General features: G+C 43.1%; 1 protein-coding gene across 5 annotated transcripts in view; it reads left to right on the top strand.

Annotated features, from left to right (window-relative positions):
* The window catches only part of capn15 (calpain 15), a 288,702-nt gene extending 271,730 nt beyond the window's left edge, over window positions 1-16,972 (top strand). For all 5 annotated transcript variants that reach the window (XM_078558791.1, XM_078558790.1, XM_078558793.1 and 2 more), the window contains 7 exons: window positions 478-603; window positions 1,188-1,340; window positions 5,790-5,951; window positions 6,889-7,139; window positions 13,267-13,433; window positions 13,773-13,951; window positions 14,664-16,972. In XM_078558791.1, the coding sequence (XP_078414917.1) occupies window positions 478-603; window positions 1,188-1,340; window positions 5,790-5,951; window positions 6,889-7,139; window positions 13,267-13,433; window positions 13,773-13,951; window positions 14,664-14,841 (1,216 nt within the window). In that variant the 3' untranslated portion in view covers window positions 14,842-16,972. The remainder of the gene's footprint in view (window positions 1-477; window positions 604-1,187; window positions 1,341-5,789; window positions 5,952-6,888; window positions 7,140-13,266; window positions 13,434-13,772; window positions 13,952-14,663) is intronic.
* Window positions 16,973-17,750: the final 778 nt, after the last annotated feature.

The raw sequence follows: 17,750 nt of genomic DNA, 5'->3' as shown, positions 1-17,750 counted from the left end.
GTCATCTACTGCTGACTTACCATTACCAACTAAAGTTTGGTCTTAATATGCTTAATTGAATAGTGTATATATACATATATATATTTGGTCATATACTGAAACTATCATGTTGCTGCACTTTCCAGGAATTGAAGCAGTTGCAGAATAGTATGATAAAGCACAGAAAGGCCATTTGGCCCCATCATGTGTATGCTGTCTCTTTGATAGACCTATCCAATTAGTCCTATTTCCTTGCACTTTCCCAACAGAGTGGCCCCTCCATCCCTGTCAGCAAAATGGGTTTCATAGCCCCTGAAACAGGGTAATCTCGTGGGCTACCCAGTCCCACCAACAGGATAAATCCAGATTGGCATTGAGGTCTTTCAGTCCTAAAGTCTTTTTAAAAATATTATCTCAACTTGTGCTGACCATCCATGCACACTTTTGCCTGAATGTCTCTATTGACGTGTGTAACCTTCACTTTTCTCAAATGTTTAGGTTTTTGATGGGTGCTTCCTGTGGAGGTGGAAATATGAAAGTAGACGACACAACATACGAAACCATGGGCCTGAGGCCCCGCCACGCATATTCCATACTTGATGTCAGAGATGTACAAGGTTACAGGTGAGAGAACACAAAGTAAAACCTTTCACCTACTGTGGTGTAACAATCCCCAAAACCAGTTTAAATGCTCTGAGGCCCCTCGGTAAGGAACAGGCACCTTACGATCTTGCACATTTTATCCCTACCGAACCTCACCACTCCCTAGAACCTCTGTAACCTCCTCAAACCTCCGAGATCTCTGTGGTTCTCCAACTCTGGCCTCTTGTGCATCCCTGATTTTTGTTACTGCACCATGTGCTATATAAAGGTATGTGATTGTTGCTGTCCTAGTCTGAACCTGGTCAGTTAGATTTAGGGCTGAGGCTGGATCAGCACTGTAACTTATTAAATTGAATTGTGTTAGCAATTTTTACAGCCTACCAGTAACCTTCACAATCTACAAGCAGCCCTTTGAGGTGTTTTCCTGTGCAAAGAACCTTGTCCCAGTTTAGACTTTGGAGATTGTATGGGTATGGCAGGCATTTAGAAGGATGCATGTCATGGAGAGCTACATTAAACAGAATCCTTGGAATAGCAGGTTCAGTTCATTTGATCTTTGGGAAAGAGGAAATAGTGTTTTCATCAATGTTCCTGTTTCTGCTCAGGCTTTTGAGATTGCGGAACCCATGGGGTCGCTTTTCGTGGAGTGGGAACTGGTCAGATGATTGGCCGCACTGGCCACAACACTTGCGACACGAGCTGATGGCACATGGGAGCAGTGAGGGCGTGTTCTGGATGGAATACACCGACTTTATCAAGTAAGAGGACAGTCTTTGTGTGAAAAGTTGGACTCATGTTTTGCTCTTTACCATACTGTGATAATCTGCTTTGTTTTACATAGGATATATGGCACAGAAATAGGTCATTCAGCCCAACCAGTCCATGCTGGTTTTTATGCTCCACTTGAGCCTCCTCCCATCATTTTTTCATCTAAATCTATCATCGTAACCATCTATTCCCTTTTCCCTCATATGTTTGTCTAGTTTCCCCTTAAATGCATCAATATACTTATACGCCTCAATCACTACCTGTGGCAGTGAGTTTCACATTTTTACTATTCTTTGGGTGAAGAAGCTTCTTTTGAATTCTGATTGGATTTCTTGGTGACTATCTTAGTTTGATGGCCTTGAGTTATGCTGTTCTTCACAAGAGGAAACATTCTCTCTGTATCTGCTCTATCAAAACCTTCCGTAATTTTAAAGACCTCTATTAGGTTACTCCTCAGTCTTTTTTCAAGAGAGAAGAGACCCAGCCTGTCAGTCCATTCCTGATATGTATATCCACGTATTTCTGGCATCATTTTTGTAAATCTTCTACCCTCTCCAATGTCTCTTTATCCTTTTTATAATGTGGTGACCAGAACTGCATGCAGTGTGAGGTCTAACCAAGGTTCAATACAGGTTTTGCATAATTTCCCTACTTTTCCATTTCACCCCTCTAGCAATAACGCCTAATGCCTGTTTTTTTTATATGGCATTGCCAACCTGTGGTGCAATTTTAGTGATTGGTGTATTTGTATTCTGAGATCCCTTTGTTCCTGTACCCGACCTAAACTTGCGCAACTAATAAATGACTTCCCTATTTTTCCTACCAAAATATGCCACCTCACATTTATCTGTGTTGAACTTCATTTGTCAATTATTTTCCCATTCTGCAAGCTTATTAATGTCCTCCTGTAACTTGTTGCAGTTCTTCCTCAATATTGACTATCCCCCCCCAATTTGATGTCATTCAGAAATTTAGAAATTGTGCCTTTGATTCAAAAGTCCAAATCATTGATGTAAATTGTGAATAACAGTAGTCCCAGCACTGATCCTTGTGGAACATCACTTCCCACTTTCTGCACCTCTGAAAGCTACCCTTTATTCCCACTCTCTGCTTTCTGTCTCGAAGCCAGCTAGCAATCCATTCTGCCACTTGGCCCCTGACTTCACTTCTCTGACCTATTCAACAGTCTATTATGGGGCAGCTTATCAAAGGCCTTTTGAAAATCCAGATAAATTACATCTACATCTTACATTTCCACAACTCCCATTGACTTATTACCAGTATCTCACACCTTCAGCAAAACATTCTTTTCAGTCTTTGCTCCTCTTCCAAGCTTCTTCGTATAACCTTTTCCCATTGAGTTTGTATCCTTTAATGCTTTATTTCTTCCTAGCTTCCACCATGTGTTCCCATGGGAATTCCTGACATAACTAGAAGAGGAAATGCTGCAACACTACAAAGCATTGGGGGCAGGAGTGAAAATAACATTTATATTCCTGAGTGACAGTAACAGGTGTGTTTAAAAACCACCCTCCTTTAACTCACACCTGTTGAAAGGTTGTAATCTGTGCATGAGTATTATGACCAGCCCAATTGGTATTGGTGATAGATTGAGGATTCATTCGCCCAGTATTCTGCCCTGCACATTACCTGTCTGGGCTTCCACTGTAAGGGATGCAGTGAGTAAAGCCCACGTGCTGACCAGGTGAGGTGATTGGCAGAGCCCAGACAGGGAGTTCTCTAACCACATTTTATTCTTTCAATTATGTTGTTTTGAGGACTATTTGGGTACAGTTTACCTGTCTTTTTTCTCAGTCAGGCACTATGTGTGCTGGAGGGACACTCAAAACAGCAGAACCAGAGATGAAACAATTTATTTTTTGTATTCACCCTCTGAAGTTGTATAAGCTTTGCTGTGATTTCTGATGTCGGCTAGACTCCTTGGTGATGAGCCATCATCCTCTATAGCACACTCCTAGGCAACTAGAACTACACATTTTGCAAATGATACTACTTAATAGAATGCATGCTTTGGAACACGATGAAATTAAATAGGCTGGTTGTGGAGTGGAAGTGATTTACAAGTAATGGAAGCTTCTGCTGGTTTATGTATGACCTCAATGCAGCTCACTGGGCTGGAACGCTGTAATGCTGAAATCTGGGCACGAATCCAATCCAGACATATGGGCCGAGAGTTATCCCTTGCCAGTGGCTGTTCAAAGATGGAATTGAAATAAGTTAGAGCAACTTCAAGGCAGCTCCTAAACAGACAAAAAGGACAGGATTTTGTCTACAGATACAAAATTACATCATCTTGGAGCATTCCCATTGGGAAACACATTGATGTCGTGGTGCTGAGGGGGAATATAATCATTTAGGCCTTAGCTGCCATTCCTTACAGGCAGACCACATTGTTGGTCAATGGGGAGAAGGCAAGTCTCAGCAGGGGCAAAAAATAATTTAAAATAGGCCAGAAACGACCCTGAACATGGACATTGCTGTCTCCTTTAAATTACCTGCTGCCTTTAATGTTACTCCTAAGCAATTCGGGTTTCTTGGACTCAGTTTATGTTTGAACTCTTGCACAGCCCTAAGTTTGGAAACTTGTATCTAGTTTTAGCTTTGAAGAGGTTTCTTTAATTCCGTCATTAGCAGTAAGTTTTGTTTTGAAAGAGTTTTGCTAGGACAAAAATCTTACCAAGCTCAACTTGATGCAGACATTACCAATTTTGTCAATTGTTTGCAAAGCTTGAGGGAGGATCTATTTTCCAACAAGCTCAGAATCTATGATTAATTTATTTACGATCACCAGTTATTTTTGAAAGTGGAAGATAAATACAAGTCTTGGCAGTGAGATAAGAAATACTGTGTATTGTAAAAGTTATTTACAGGGGAATACTGTAGCAGTTAGATTGTGTCGTTTTACCCTTTTGAGGGGGTGATATAAATAACTTGGTTTGCTGTAGTGCACACTGTGGGTAAAGATCAATGCCATTTTCAGGTGAAGCAGGATTAGGAAGAGGGAGGGGAGTTAATTACCTCTGAATGGGGGGACATGGAAAAGGGAATGGTGACTAGCTGACCACCTCAGCATGTTGGCATGGTGAGGTGGGGGGAAAGAATTTCAGTGAGGGAGAATTGACAAGAATACATCTCAGGGAAAGTTGGGTATATAAGCAGGAGACTTGATTGAGAGGAGAACAGTTAAAGATCTCAGCAGGGAGTTTACCTAACTTGGTCAGAAACTTGAAGTGCAAAGTTTATAGGTGGCGTCCACCTTTGTTTTGCCCTGTCTATACCAAGTTGTCAGTGTAAAATATATCATCACATTCTGCTCCATTGCTGTTGATTGGGAATGTGCACATAGAGACTGCAAGAATAGATATTTTAACCATCTATCATGTAAAATTTGTGTTTGATCTGCAAGCATCATTAAGCGGCAATATTTTAAGTTGGCATCAATAAAGTCAAATAAATAAATGTGAAAACCCGGGCATTCTATTTGTCAAAACTCTTGGAGCAGAGCCAAAGTCAGCCCTGTATTATGCGCTTCATTAACCTCGGTATATATATATATATATATATACATTCAATAATATCCTCACCATCCCTTCTGCTAAGTAGTCTGATAAACTATTGACAAATATTAGTTACAATAATTTGATATGTTTACTTTTTTGTGTTTTTTGTCCCCCTCACCCAGTTGCTAGAAGGAGGAAATGGAGATGACAAGTTTTGCACACAGCAAGGCCCCACAAACAACCGATGAATGAATAACCAGATTGTGTGTTATGTTTGTAGTACAATACTGGTTAAGCGGGAAATGTTGACCGGTGCAATGGGAAAATTTCCTGTTCTTCACCTCGTAACATCCCTGTGACAGCATCATCCAAAGTGGGTGTGGTCTGCTCCTTTATGCTGACAATGTCCAGTTCTGCTTCTCCATCATCTCTTTCCCCTCTACTGCCACTTCCTTGTCTAACCATCCAGTCTTGGATTAGCCAGAACTTCCTCCAGTTGAAGGTTGGGAAGTTGAATGCCATCATCTTTAATCCTTTCTATAAACTCCCCGGACTCCCTTATAATTCAGGAAACTTATTCACTGTCCCAGGTTTGATTCCCGGTATATAGACCATTCAAGGTTCCGATTCCTGAACGTTATCTAGTGAAAGCTGCTAGACGTGCATGATTCAGCTGAGAACAAGATCAGGCCTGGCTGTGATTTGCTCACCTCTTCTCCCCATCCCAATGATTAAAAAGCTTATGAACACACCTGCCAAGACATTAGCTCTGAGTAGTGGCCACAGGTGAAGTACTGGTGATTTGTTGATCATGGTGTTATACCCCAGTAATGATTCAGCATCTTCCAAAATGGAGGGCAAAGACATTGGTGGAATATTTTTTCAGCCTTGACCCAATAATATATTATAATTTTTCAGGTATTTTGATTCTGTCGACATTTGTAAAATTAACTCCGATTGGCATGAAGTCAGACTTATGGGGATGTTTCCAAATCGGACCAACGGGCCAATAACTGTAACTGCACTGACTGTGCTCGATCTCACCGTGCTGGAGTTTCAACTGTTTCAGGAAGGAAGCAGGTAAGAAAATCAGCAAAAGGTTCCCATTAAACACAGACCGATTTCTCTCCTTACCTCCTCCTTTTGTTGTAATCTGTAACTCATCTTTTTCCACACTGTTGTATATCCTTTTCACAGATATTGTAAATGAGAGTAATTGATCGTTCCTTTCTCATTGATCCGATTTACAAAGTAGCATTGTTGCATTGTGAAAAGCATCATCAGAGAAATCATCTACCTTCGATAGCTTCCTCCACCATTATTTTGTAAGAATAAAACTATTTTTCAAAAAAAAACTCCCATAACATTGCCTAAGATGAATATAAAACTTTTTTTCTATACAAGAGGCAACCAAGTTGAAAAAGACACTTGCCCATTACCACAAAGACATCTAGTGGGCATAGTTTGCAACAACATTGTATCAGTTTACATAACAATTTAGTGTTTCTGGCAAACTGAATAAAGCTATGATGTCATCCTTAGTATTATTAGGTTTGCTACTAGGAGTACCTGGTATTGTGCTATGGTACGAGTGTCAGCCCACTAATCACCTGGATTCATTGGAACAAGAGGAGGCCATTCAACTTCTCGAGCCTGTTTCGCTATTCACTTAGATTATTGCTGATCTGACTTAATAGAAAGTTTTGGGGACTATGACATTTGCCTGAATGCATGCAAGACTAAAAGTGTGGGTAGAGCCTGCAGTGTGGAAAATAATAGGTGTATCCAGCCTTTTCAACCCCTCCAGGCTATAAATTAAGTGAAGACCCAGTTCCTAGTAATTTTGCCACATGGAAACATTACAGGAACCTCCCTATGTTTTTGTATTAATAATAGAAACTTGCTTTGCGCACTCTCTAAGTTAAGCAAGCTCTGTGTTCTCATTAGGTCCCTTTACATGTGTTGTGTGATGCGTTTGTGGCTACTTGCCCGCTGATTCTTGCCATTTGTATCATAGACGATCAGACACGTCAGACAGCCATTTGCTGGATCTGTGTATCATGGTGTTTCGAGCCTCCTTCTCCAATGGTAACAAGCTGACCCTGGGCAAACTGATGGCGCACAGCAAGCGAGCAGTGAAGAAATTTGTGGGCTGCGATGTGATACTGGAGCCGGGAGAGTACGCAGTCGTATGCTGCGCATTTAACCACTGGCAAATGTCAATGTCTGGCATACCATCACCCTCACCATCACTATCGCCAGTAACAGGTAAGGATTAGGAAACCAGGAGCTGTCTACCAACTCCACCAACCAACATCTGAACTTTGTGTGGAGTTACTGGTCTGATCACTGTAACATTAGAATATTAGATACCTGTCCTTGAGTGAGCCCCATGGCAGGAACATTGGTCTGAACTTGATGAGTGAGAAGAGAAGAGATGAAGATGAGGGTAATATCAGGACCGGCTACCATCCAAACACCACCCCCACCCCCACCACCCACCCAACCGGCACAAACATCCCCTCTAAGATACCATACAACAGGGCAGGCAACAGAAATTACGGCTGGCACTTTAGTGTCCAGCCAGGCGAACACTTAACCAGCAGAAGGAAGGTTAAGAGTGAGTCTGAAAAAGTTTGATTTGTACACGTATTTTATATTTGACGTGCAGGATTCTGCACCCTACATGTTTCTGAACTTGTTGGTGCCAAAAGGAGAGTATGATCCAAGGGGAGTATTCAGTGCAGGGGACATTTTGTATCATTGCCATCCCTGATTGTATCAACTTTAGCCTTTTCCTGAACATCATAATAATCCTGCCCCCAGTCTCCCTCAACTTTCACTTTATAGCATTAGGACCACAAGACGTAGGAGCAGAAGCAGGCCATTCAGCCCATCGACTCTGCTCCGCCATTCATTGAGATCATGCTGATCTGATAATCCTCAACTCCACTTTCCTGCCTTTTCCACATAACCCTTGATTCCCTTACTGATTAAAAATCTGTCTATCGCAGCCTTGAATATACTTAACAACCTAGCCTCTATAGCCCTCTGCGGTAAAGAATTCCACAGATTGAGTACCCTATGAGGGAAGAAATTTGTCCCCATCTCTGTCTTAAATGGGTGCCCCCTTACTCTGAGATTATGTCCTCTGGTCCTAGACTCTCCCACAAAGAGAAACAACCTCCCAGCATCTACCCTGTCAAGCCCTCTAAGAATCTTATATGTTTCAATAAGGTCACCTCTCATCTAAACTCCAATGAGCACAGGCCCAATCTACTCAACCTCTCTTCATAAGAAAATCCCTCCATACCTAGGATCAACCTAGTGAACCTTGTCTGGACGGCCTCCAATGCCAGTATACCTTTCCTTAAATAAGGGGACCAAAATTGTTCACAGTTATTCTAGTGTGGTCTAACTAGTGCCTTATAGTTTTAGCAAGACTTCCCTACTTTTATACTCCATTCCCTTAGAAATAAAGGCCAACATTCCATTTGCCTTCCCTATTACCTAGAGTCATAGAAAAAGGCCCTTCGGCCCATCGAGCCTGTGCTACTCAAACAAGAACCTAACTATTCTAATCCCATTTTCCAGCACTAGGCCCATAGCCTTGTATGCCATGGCATCGCAAGTGCAAATTCAAATACTTCTTAAATGTTATGAGGGTTTCTGCCTCTGCCATCCTTTCAGGCAGTGAGTTCCAGATTCCCACCACCCTCTGGGTGAAAAAATTCTTCCTCACATCCCCTCTAAACCTCCTGACCCTTACCTTAAATCTATGCCCCCTGGTTATTGATCCCTCCACCAAGGGGAAAAGTTCCTTCCTGTCTACCCTATCTATGCCCCTCATAATTTTATACACCTCAATCATGCCCCCCCTCAATCTCCTCTAATCCAAGGAAAATAACCCCAGTCTATCCAATCTCTCCTCATAACTAAAACTCTCCAGCCCTGGCAACATGCTGGTAAATCTCTTCTGCACTCTCTCTAGTGCAATCACATCCTTCCTATAATGCGGATTCCGGAACTGCACGCAATACTCTAGCTGTGGCCTAACCAGTGTTTTATACAGTTCCAGCATAACCTCCCTGCTCTTATATTCTATGCCTCGGCTAATAAAGGCAAGTATCCCATATGCCTTCTTAACCACCTTATCTACCTGTCCTGCTACCTTAAGGGACCGGTGGACATGCACACCAAGGTCCCTCTGATCCTCGGTACTTCCCAGGGTCCTACCATTCATCGTGTATTCTGGTGCCTTGTTTGTCCTGCCCAAGTGCATCACCTCACACTTATCCGGATTAAATTCCATTTGCCACTGATCAGCCCATCTGACCAGCACGTCTATATCCTCCTCAATATTTACCACCCCACCAATTTTCGTGTCATAGAACCATAGAACACTACAGCACAGAAAACAGGCCATTCAGCCCTTCTAGTCTGTGCCGAAATATTATTCCGCTAGTCCCATTGACCTGCACCTAGTCCATAACCCTCCAGACCTCTCCCATCCATGTAACTATCTAATTTATTCTTAAAACTTAAGAGTGAGCCCGCATTTACCACGTCAGATGGTAGCTCGTTCCACACAGTTCCGTCATCCGTGAACTTACAGATCAACCCTCCTACATTCAAGTCTAAATCGTTTATATATACCACAAACAGCAAGGGACCCAACACCAATCCCTGTAGAACCCCACTGGACACAGGCATCCAGTCACAAAAACACCCCTCGACCATCAACTTCTGTTTCCTGCCACTCAGCCAATTCTGGATCCAATTTGCCAAAATGCCTTGGATCCCATGGGCTCTTACCTTCGTTATCAGTCTCCCATGCGGGACCTTATCAAAAGCCTTTCTGAAGTCCAAGTAGACTACGTCAAATGCATTACCCTCATCTACACACCTGGTCACCTCTTCGAAAAATTCATGACCCCCCCCCCCCCCGCCTTAATAAAACCTGTTGAACTTGTATGTTAGCTTTTTGAGATTCATGCACAAGGACTCCCAAATTCCTCTGTGTTGCAGCCTTCTGCAGTCTTTCTCCACTTAAACAATATTCAGCGCCTCTATTCTTCCTGCCAAAGCACATAACCTCACACTTTCCCATATTGTACTCCATCTGCCACATTTTTGCCCACTCACTTAACCTGTCCATATCCCTCTGTAGACTCTGTGTCATCCTCACCACTCGCCTTCCCACCTATTTTTGTGTCATCCGCAAACTCGGCGATAGTACATTCACATCCCTCATCTAAGTCATTAATATATATTGTAAATAATTGAGACCCCAGCACTGATCCCTGTGTTACAGGTTGCCATCCTGAAAATGCCCCCCTTATCCCAACTCTCTGTCTTCTATTAGTTCGCCAATCCTCTATCCATGCTAATACACTACCCCCAACACCATGGGCTCTTATCTTATTAAGTAGCCTTATGTGTGGTATCTTATCAAATGCCTTTTGGAAATCCAAATATATTACATCTACTGGTTCCCCTTTATCTATCCTGCTTGTTACCTCCTCAAAGGATTCTAATAAATTTGTCAGACATGATTTCCCCTTCATGAAGCCATGCTGACTCTGCTTGATTAGATTATGTATTTCTAAATGCTCTGCTGTTACATCCTTCATAATCAACTCCAACATTTTCCCAATGACAGATATTAAGCTAACTGGCCTATAGTTACCTAATATTTGTCTCCCTTCTTGATTAAGAGTGTTACATTGGCCGTTCTCCAATCCTCTGGGACTTTTCCAGAATCTAAGGATTCTTGGAAGATTACTACCAGTGCATCCATTATCTCTGTAGCTACTTCCCTTAATATCCTAGAATGCAGCCCATCAGGTCCAGGGATCATTATCGGCCTTTAGCCCTATTAGTTTCTCTTGTACTTTTTCCTCTAGTGATAGTTGTTGTATTTATTTCCTTTCCCCCCCCACCCCCTCCCTCCTGCTTTTTCCCCTTGATTATTTAGTATTTTTGGAATGCTATTAGTATCTTCTACCGTGAAGACTGAAGCAAAGTATTTATTCAACTCCTCTGCCATTTCCTGGTTCCCCATTATTATTTCCCCAGCCTCATTCTCTAAGGGGCCAATGTTCACTTTGTCCTCTCTCTTCCTTTTTATATATTTAAAGAAGGTCTTCCTGTCTGTTCTTATATTACTTGCTGGTTTACCTTTAAAGCTTATTTTCTCCCTCTTTATTTTTTGGTCATCTTTTGTTGGTTTTTAAAACTTTCCCATCCTCTGGCTTACCATTAATTCTTGCCACGTTGTATGTTTTTTTTTTCAATTTGATACTGTGCTTAACTTCCTTGGTTAACCATGGTTGGTTTATCCCCTTCCTAGAATCCTTCTTCCTTACTGGGATGTACCTTTGTTGAGAGTCATAAACTATTTTCTTAAACACTTGCCATTGTTCATCAACTGTCTTTTCTGCTAAACTCCTTTCCCAGTCCACTCCAGCCAACTCTGCCATCATTCCATTGTAATTAACCTTATTGAAGTTTAGCACAGTTGTTTCCGACCCAAGTTCCTCATTTTCAAACTGAATGCTAAATTCTACCATATTATGGTCACTGTTTCCTAGGGGATCCTTTACTCTGAGATCATTTATTAAACCTGCCTCATTACACATTACCAGATCCAAAATAGCCTGATCCCTGGTTGGATTCACAATATATTGTTCTAAGAAACTGTCCCAAATACACTCCATGAATTCTTACTCATGTCTACCTCTGCCAATTTGCTTTTCCCAATCTACATGAAGGTTAAAGTCACCCATGATTAATGTACTGCCTTTTTTACATGCCTTCATTAGCTCCTGATTTATTCTCTGTCCTACAGTACAGCTACTGTCAGGGGGCCTATAGGGTCCTCCCACCAGTGTCATCTTCCCCTTGTTATTTCTTACCTCCACCTATATGGATTCTACATCTTCCGATCCAAGATCCTTTCTTGCTATCATACTTATTCCATCTCGTACTAACAAAGCTACCCCTCCACCCTTTCCTTCCTGCCTGTCCTTTCGAAAAGTCTCATACCCCTGAATATTTACTTCCCAGCTTTGATCTCCTTGTATAGCCGTAATGGCTATAAGATCATACCCGTTAACCTTTGTTTGTGCCGTTAATTCATTTATTTTGTTCTGAATACTATGTGCATTTAAGTGAAGGGCCATTAATTTTGCCTTTTTACCATTTGTTCCCCCTTTGACCCTATTTGCTGCTGTTTTCTTATGTTTGTACACTCTGTCCCTTCCTGTCACACTCTGGGTATCATTACCTAAATAGCTGCCCTGCAAGGCTGCCATGTCCTTTTGCTTTGTAGGCGCACATATCCCCTTTTCAGAACCCTCCCCACTTCTGTTTAGTTTAAAGCCCTCTCTACAGTCCTAGTTATTCGATTCGCCAGGACACTGGTCCCAGTGCAGTTCAAGTGAAGCCTGTCCCACCAGAACAGCTCCCTTCTACCCCAGTACTGGTGCCGGTGCCCCATGAACTGAAACCCATTCCTCGCACACCAACCTCTGAGCCACACATTTAACTCCTTGACTTTATTTACCCTATGTCAGTTTGCCCGTGGCTCAAGTAGCGATCCCGAGATTATTACCTTGGCGGTTCTGCTTTTTAATTTAGCATTAACCTCCACCTCTGTAGCATCTAACATACTGACTGATACAATAACACTGTGCCACCATCGCGCTACTCCTCATGTAATATCTGACACCTCTGTTGATGTGGCTTGTAAAAATAAACATATATTAATATCAGATGGTCTATAATCTCTGAGATTTAACATTTTGAAAGTTACTGCAAAGTGCCTGGAGAGTCACTATTGAGCAGCAGTGTGGTTTACTGTCTCCTCACCTGTCAGTCTCAGCAGACCTCAAACCCAGTGTGTTTCTGTCTCTCTGTTAACAGAATGTCTCCACAGCAAGGAATCATCATGGCTTCTTCCTGATATCCCCCCCTCCACCCCAGTGCTAATTGTCAGCCCTCGCTCAGTGGGAGCTCCCCCCCATCCCCCAAACCTCTGAGACAGAAGCTCTTGGATTCAAGTTCCACTCCAGGCACTTGAGCACATAATATAGATTGACACTTCAGTGCCAGTACAGAGGCAGAGCTGCACTCTATTTTGGATGAGATATTAAACTGTGGTCTTGTTTGCTTGTTCAGGTCCATGGAAAAGATGCCATTGTCACTATTGGAAGAAGAGCAAGGGAGTTATCCCTGGCACCCTGGCCAATATTTATCCCTTAACCAACATCTCTCATCAGTAAAGGTTTCTTTATATGTGGCTGTGGCGTTGTTAAGGTCATGTTTGTAGCAGCATCTCATTAAGCTCCATCAATGATGTACAATGACTTCACTCATGGACCCTTGTTCCTAGGTGTTTCAAGCCCTACCAGCAGTGGCCGATGTACCCCGGAGTTCCCTGGACATATCTTGGCCGTGTACAGCTCCAAACCTGTCATGGTGGAACAGATCAACACTCAGCCAACAACACTGGCCGATGCAGTCATTCTGCTGACTGAGCACAAAGGGGAGAGGCATGAGGTAGGAGAGCACACTGTAAGTGGGAGACATTCTGGTCATTCACAGTGTCACATGAAGTCACAGTCTCTGACCCACACAGATCAGGAAAATCCCAGCCTGTATCTTGGGCCTACATTACAACTTACACCTCAAAGGCACTTCATTGGATGTGGTGCACTTGGGACATACTGAGGTTGTGAAAGGCACTATGGAAATACAAGTTATTTTCTTTTATTGTCTGTGCTCTATAGTTTGAGCTTTCACTCGTTCTTCAAACTAAAACCTCACACAATCAAGTTTGCACTGTTGAATATTTGCTGGAAGGTTAATGTGACCTCTGACCCCTTTGCCTTTGAACAGGGTCGTGAGGGGATGACCTGTTATTACTTGACCCATGGCTGGGCAGGACTGATTGTGGTGGTGGAGAATCGTCACGACAAATACTACCTGCATGTGTCGTGTGACTGTTCCGACAGCTTCAACGTAGTCTCAACTCGCAGTAGCTTGAAAACGACTGACAGCGTACCACCATTGCACAGGTATGGGGCTCAGAGACCGATGAAGTTACTGGGGTATCCACAGAGCAGGATTCTATTGAATGTTCCCTGACGCCTTACCCCACATCAGGCTTCCCTTGTGCTGACTACCAACCATTCTTTTGTTGCTAAGTTATTTGGGCCAGAGGTCAAGCAGCCAGATATCCCCAGGCATATCCAGTTAGCTCCTGGAATCATAACTACTTCAGACATTGCAAAGGGGTCTTGTGTTCCTCAATGTTATATGGGGGCTGATTGTGCAGGTACTGCATGTGGTTTGATATTGAACCATCCTGGTCGGGTTCAGTCCCTGATCAGTGCTTAGTTGAGTTAGCCAACCTCACCAAATGGATCCAATGTGTTTGAGCTGGGGAGTGAAAATAATCAGCTTGACCTCCCCCTCCTATTTGGGAAAGTGGAAGGGGAGGGGAGTGGTGGAAAGTAGGGGTGGAAGGGACTGGGAGGAGATTAGGGGCAGGAGAGTGGATTAGGCAGGTAAGAGTTGGGGCCAGGAAAAAAATGAGTCAGTGGAGTCAGAAATTGCATCAAGTCTGGTGCAGCATCAAATTAGAGACACAGAGATGGGAGGTTAGGGGGAGAGTTGAGGCTCAGTGGAGTAATGTGAAGCTTGCACCTTGCACTGTGCCCCAGCTGTTGAGCGAGGGAAGTGAATATAGGATGTTCTCGCTGACTGTCGGTGTGTTTTTCCCCACAGGCAGGTGCTGGTGGTATTATCACAGCTGGAGGGAAATGCCGGATTCTCCATCACTCACCGTCTGGCTCATCGCAAAGCGGCTCAGCCCTCACTGGGGGAATGGTCCTCCACAAAAGGGACACACAGCCCTCCCCTCACCCCTGATGTTGCTGGTCTGCACAATCCACGACCCCTGTGATGGTTTTGCCTGCTCCTGCACAACCTCTGCCCACTGTGGTTGGAAATGTGTCGAATGATGAGAGCCATTTATGAGAGCTCCAATCCTCTTTATAGATTGAATTTTTTTTTTAGAGTCGATGCACTGTTCCTGTTCCTGTTCCTGCTCCCACTCCCATCATCAGGAAGGGGGAAATCTATCGACCCCAATACCCGAGCTAAACAAGAATAGTTCCAGGCTACAGATCCTACTCTGAGCTACTCTAGAAGGAATGTCTGGTCAGGATTGATGACTGGAGGAGAGTGTACATTTAACCAAACCCAAAAAGCTGCAGCAATAGCTTAAAGTGAGCAATGGACACCTACCTATGCAACACAGCCCAGACCCAGCATCCCCAAGCTCTGGTCATCTCCCCCTGCACTTGGTAATCCCCGTGTCCTCAGTTATAACTCCCCCAATACCACCACCACCCCACCCCCCACCATTATCAAAGTGATGGCCTCAATTTGTCTTGTGGCTGGATTGAGAGCTGAAACCTTACTCAATCGCTCCACAGTCTGCCAACTCGAATATTACAACCTGATCACCTCTCCAGAGAATAGCAAAATAGAGATGCTGCCTGACCTGCTGAGTATTTCCTGCATTTTCTGTTTTTACCTCTCTCCATATTTGATCCACTTTCAGGCTTTCTGCATTCCCCCCACTGTCATGTCTCCTGACCACAATTACCACAGATCTAGTGCAGCAAATATATTCGGTCAGTACCCTGGTGACTTTCTATCTTTTACTTGAAAACAGTGGGTCAGGGATTGGGGAGTGAGGGGGGTTAGTTAGCCTAGGTTAGAGGTTGGGGAGGGGGTCAATGAGCCTGGGTCAGGAACATGCAGCTAAACTTAATCTCTCCTCAGGTTATTAGACTGATTCAGGTTAATTGTTCGTAATCTAAAAGCACAGTTTTGGTGCTTTGCTGGAGTTCTGAGGTTACTGTAAACCTGTTATCCTGAACAATGTCACATGCAAACACTGGGCCAAATACACAGGCGAACAATAAGTTTAAAGGAACCTCATCTAACCTAACACATAAGGTAACATTGCATCTAAATTTGCTGTTGGCAAATTTGTGCGCTCTGGGTGCTGAAGGATATTGAGTGTGGGGGGCTGTAAACCTGACCCTGTCCTTATTGTTTGTTCTTGCCAGTTCTTTCAAAAATGGAGTGATATTTTGAAACAAACCTTTGTCTGAATGATGAATTTTCCTATTCTTGCAGTTCAGAAAGAACAGTATGTCTGTGTTTCCTTGTAACCAAGGCAACTAGTGACAGAAAGGCAGACAAGATGGTAGGATGATTCCCAAATTCCCAGTAACGCCCATGATCCATGTAATAAATGTAGCATTCAGTGCCAGTGTGACCCTGATAAGAAATGGAGGGAATTATGGAATGGAATCCCCAAGAACACTGGTAGAAATCCTGGAATCTCTCGGAATGAGCTGACCAACCTGTCCTCTTGTTATAATCAGAAGCCCTGCTTATAATGGCCATTCCTTCCTGGATCCTTCTTTTATTCCCTTTTTAGTAATTCATTTAAAGTGAGACGTTCAGTTTTACTGATTTTCTTTCTAAAGAAGCATTTTTTTTTAAAGTTTGAATTATAAATGGATTAAGTTTCTGTGCCAGCTTATTCTCAGACCCACAACCCATTAAACATCTCCCTTCCCCACAGTGTACCCATCTCATCTCAAAGCAGAGCAAAAACAGTAAATCATATCCAACAAACACTGATTTCCTGAGTAACCTGCGATGATTTGTAGAACTAACGTCCTGTATCCCCAGCTTCCAGCTCCCACAACCTGGCCCATCCCCTCTGCCTCAGTCCTTCCCTCTCTCTCAGCCACCCCTCCCCTCAGCCCTCCTCTGGGGTTGGGTGATAGAGAAGCTGAGCCAGCATATGATGCTCTACGTTGGCTGTGGGGCGACGAGCCTGTGACTTCTGTTTCCTAAAACTGGAATACTAGAATGTGTCATATGGAGAATTTTATTAATTTTAGAGTCTATATATATATATAAAATATAAATAAATCAATATATATATATCATGTAGTTTGAAAAATCTCAGGTTCCAATGGACCAAATAAATTTTGTTTTTTAATGAACTGACTGGTGAACTTCCTATTGCGTACGCACAGATTCGATGTAGAGCAACAGACAACCGGTGACTGGGATTCCAGGAGGATGTGGATCTCAATCTTGGAAACAATGAGGAATGGCACGGGTTTCCTGCTATGTACAATTACTTTCAGAACTAACACCCTCTTTGCCAGAACTCCCACTCTGATCTTGTGCTGAACATTCATGGGTTATGTTAGCCCTAGACTCTGGTACCTCACGCCTGAATTGCCTTCCAACATTTGAGAGTGTGAGCAGGCTATTTGATTGGGGAGGCAGCATAGAAGTGAATTGTAAAGCATCACTGAGCCACATTTATTTGTGCTTTGCACACGAGATTTCATCCCATGCCTGCAGTGTCCTTGGTATCAACATGATTCATCATGTATGATAGGTAAATAAAACCAACAATGAATGGGGGAACATGGGATCAAAACCTTCCTGGGTGGATGAAGATATCTCTGTCAGCTGGTCATAATAGTTGGAGGTAAAATAGATAGGCCAATTCACGGCAGACATAAACGCACAGCACAAAACAAACCCAAAAATGGAATTAGCAATCTCAATCAGGCTTGATGTGGGAAATATTTTAATGTTCCCCCGGTACCTGATGGGGCGACTCTCGCTAAGATGAGGTGGTGAGTCATTTGCCAGTCAAATGGCAGGAGCTTTTACTCTGACCCTCACCTTGGGGAGTGCTTGCTGCCTAACATCCCTCACTTCAATGAGAATACATTTTTAATTGGGGGAGAGAAACACAATTAA

Source organism: Cetorhinus maximus, chromosome 15 (assembly GCF_964194155.1).
Source record: "Cetorhinus maximus chromosome 15, sCetMax3.hap1.1, whole genome shotgun sequence".
Lineage (NCBI taxonomy): Eukaryota > Metazoa > Chordata > Chondrichthyes > Lamniformes > Cetorhinidae > Cetorhinus > Cetorhinus maximus.
The sequence above is the reverse complement of the archived record's forward strand: the minus strand, read 5'-3'. Positions and strand labels throughout refer to the sequence as shown.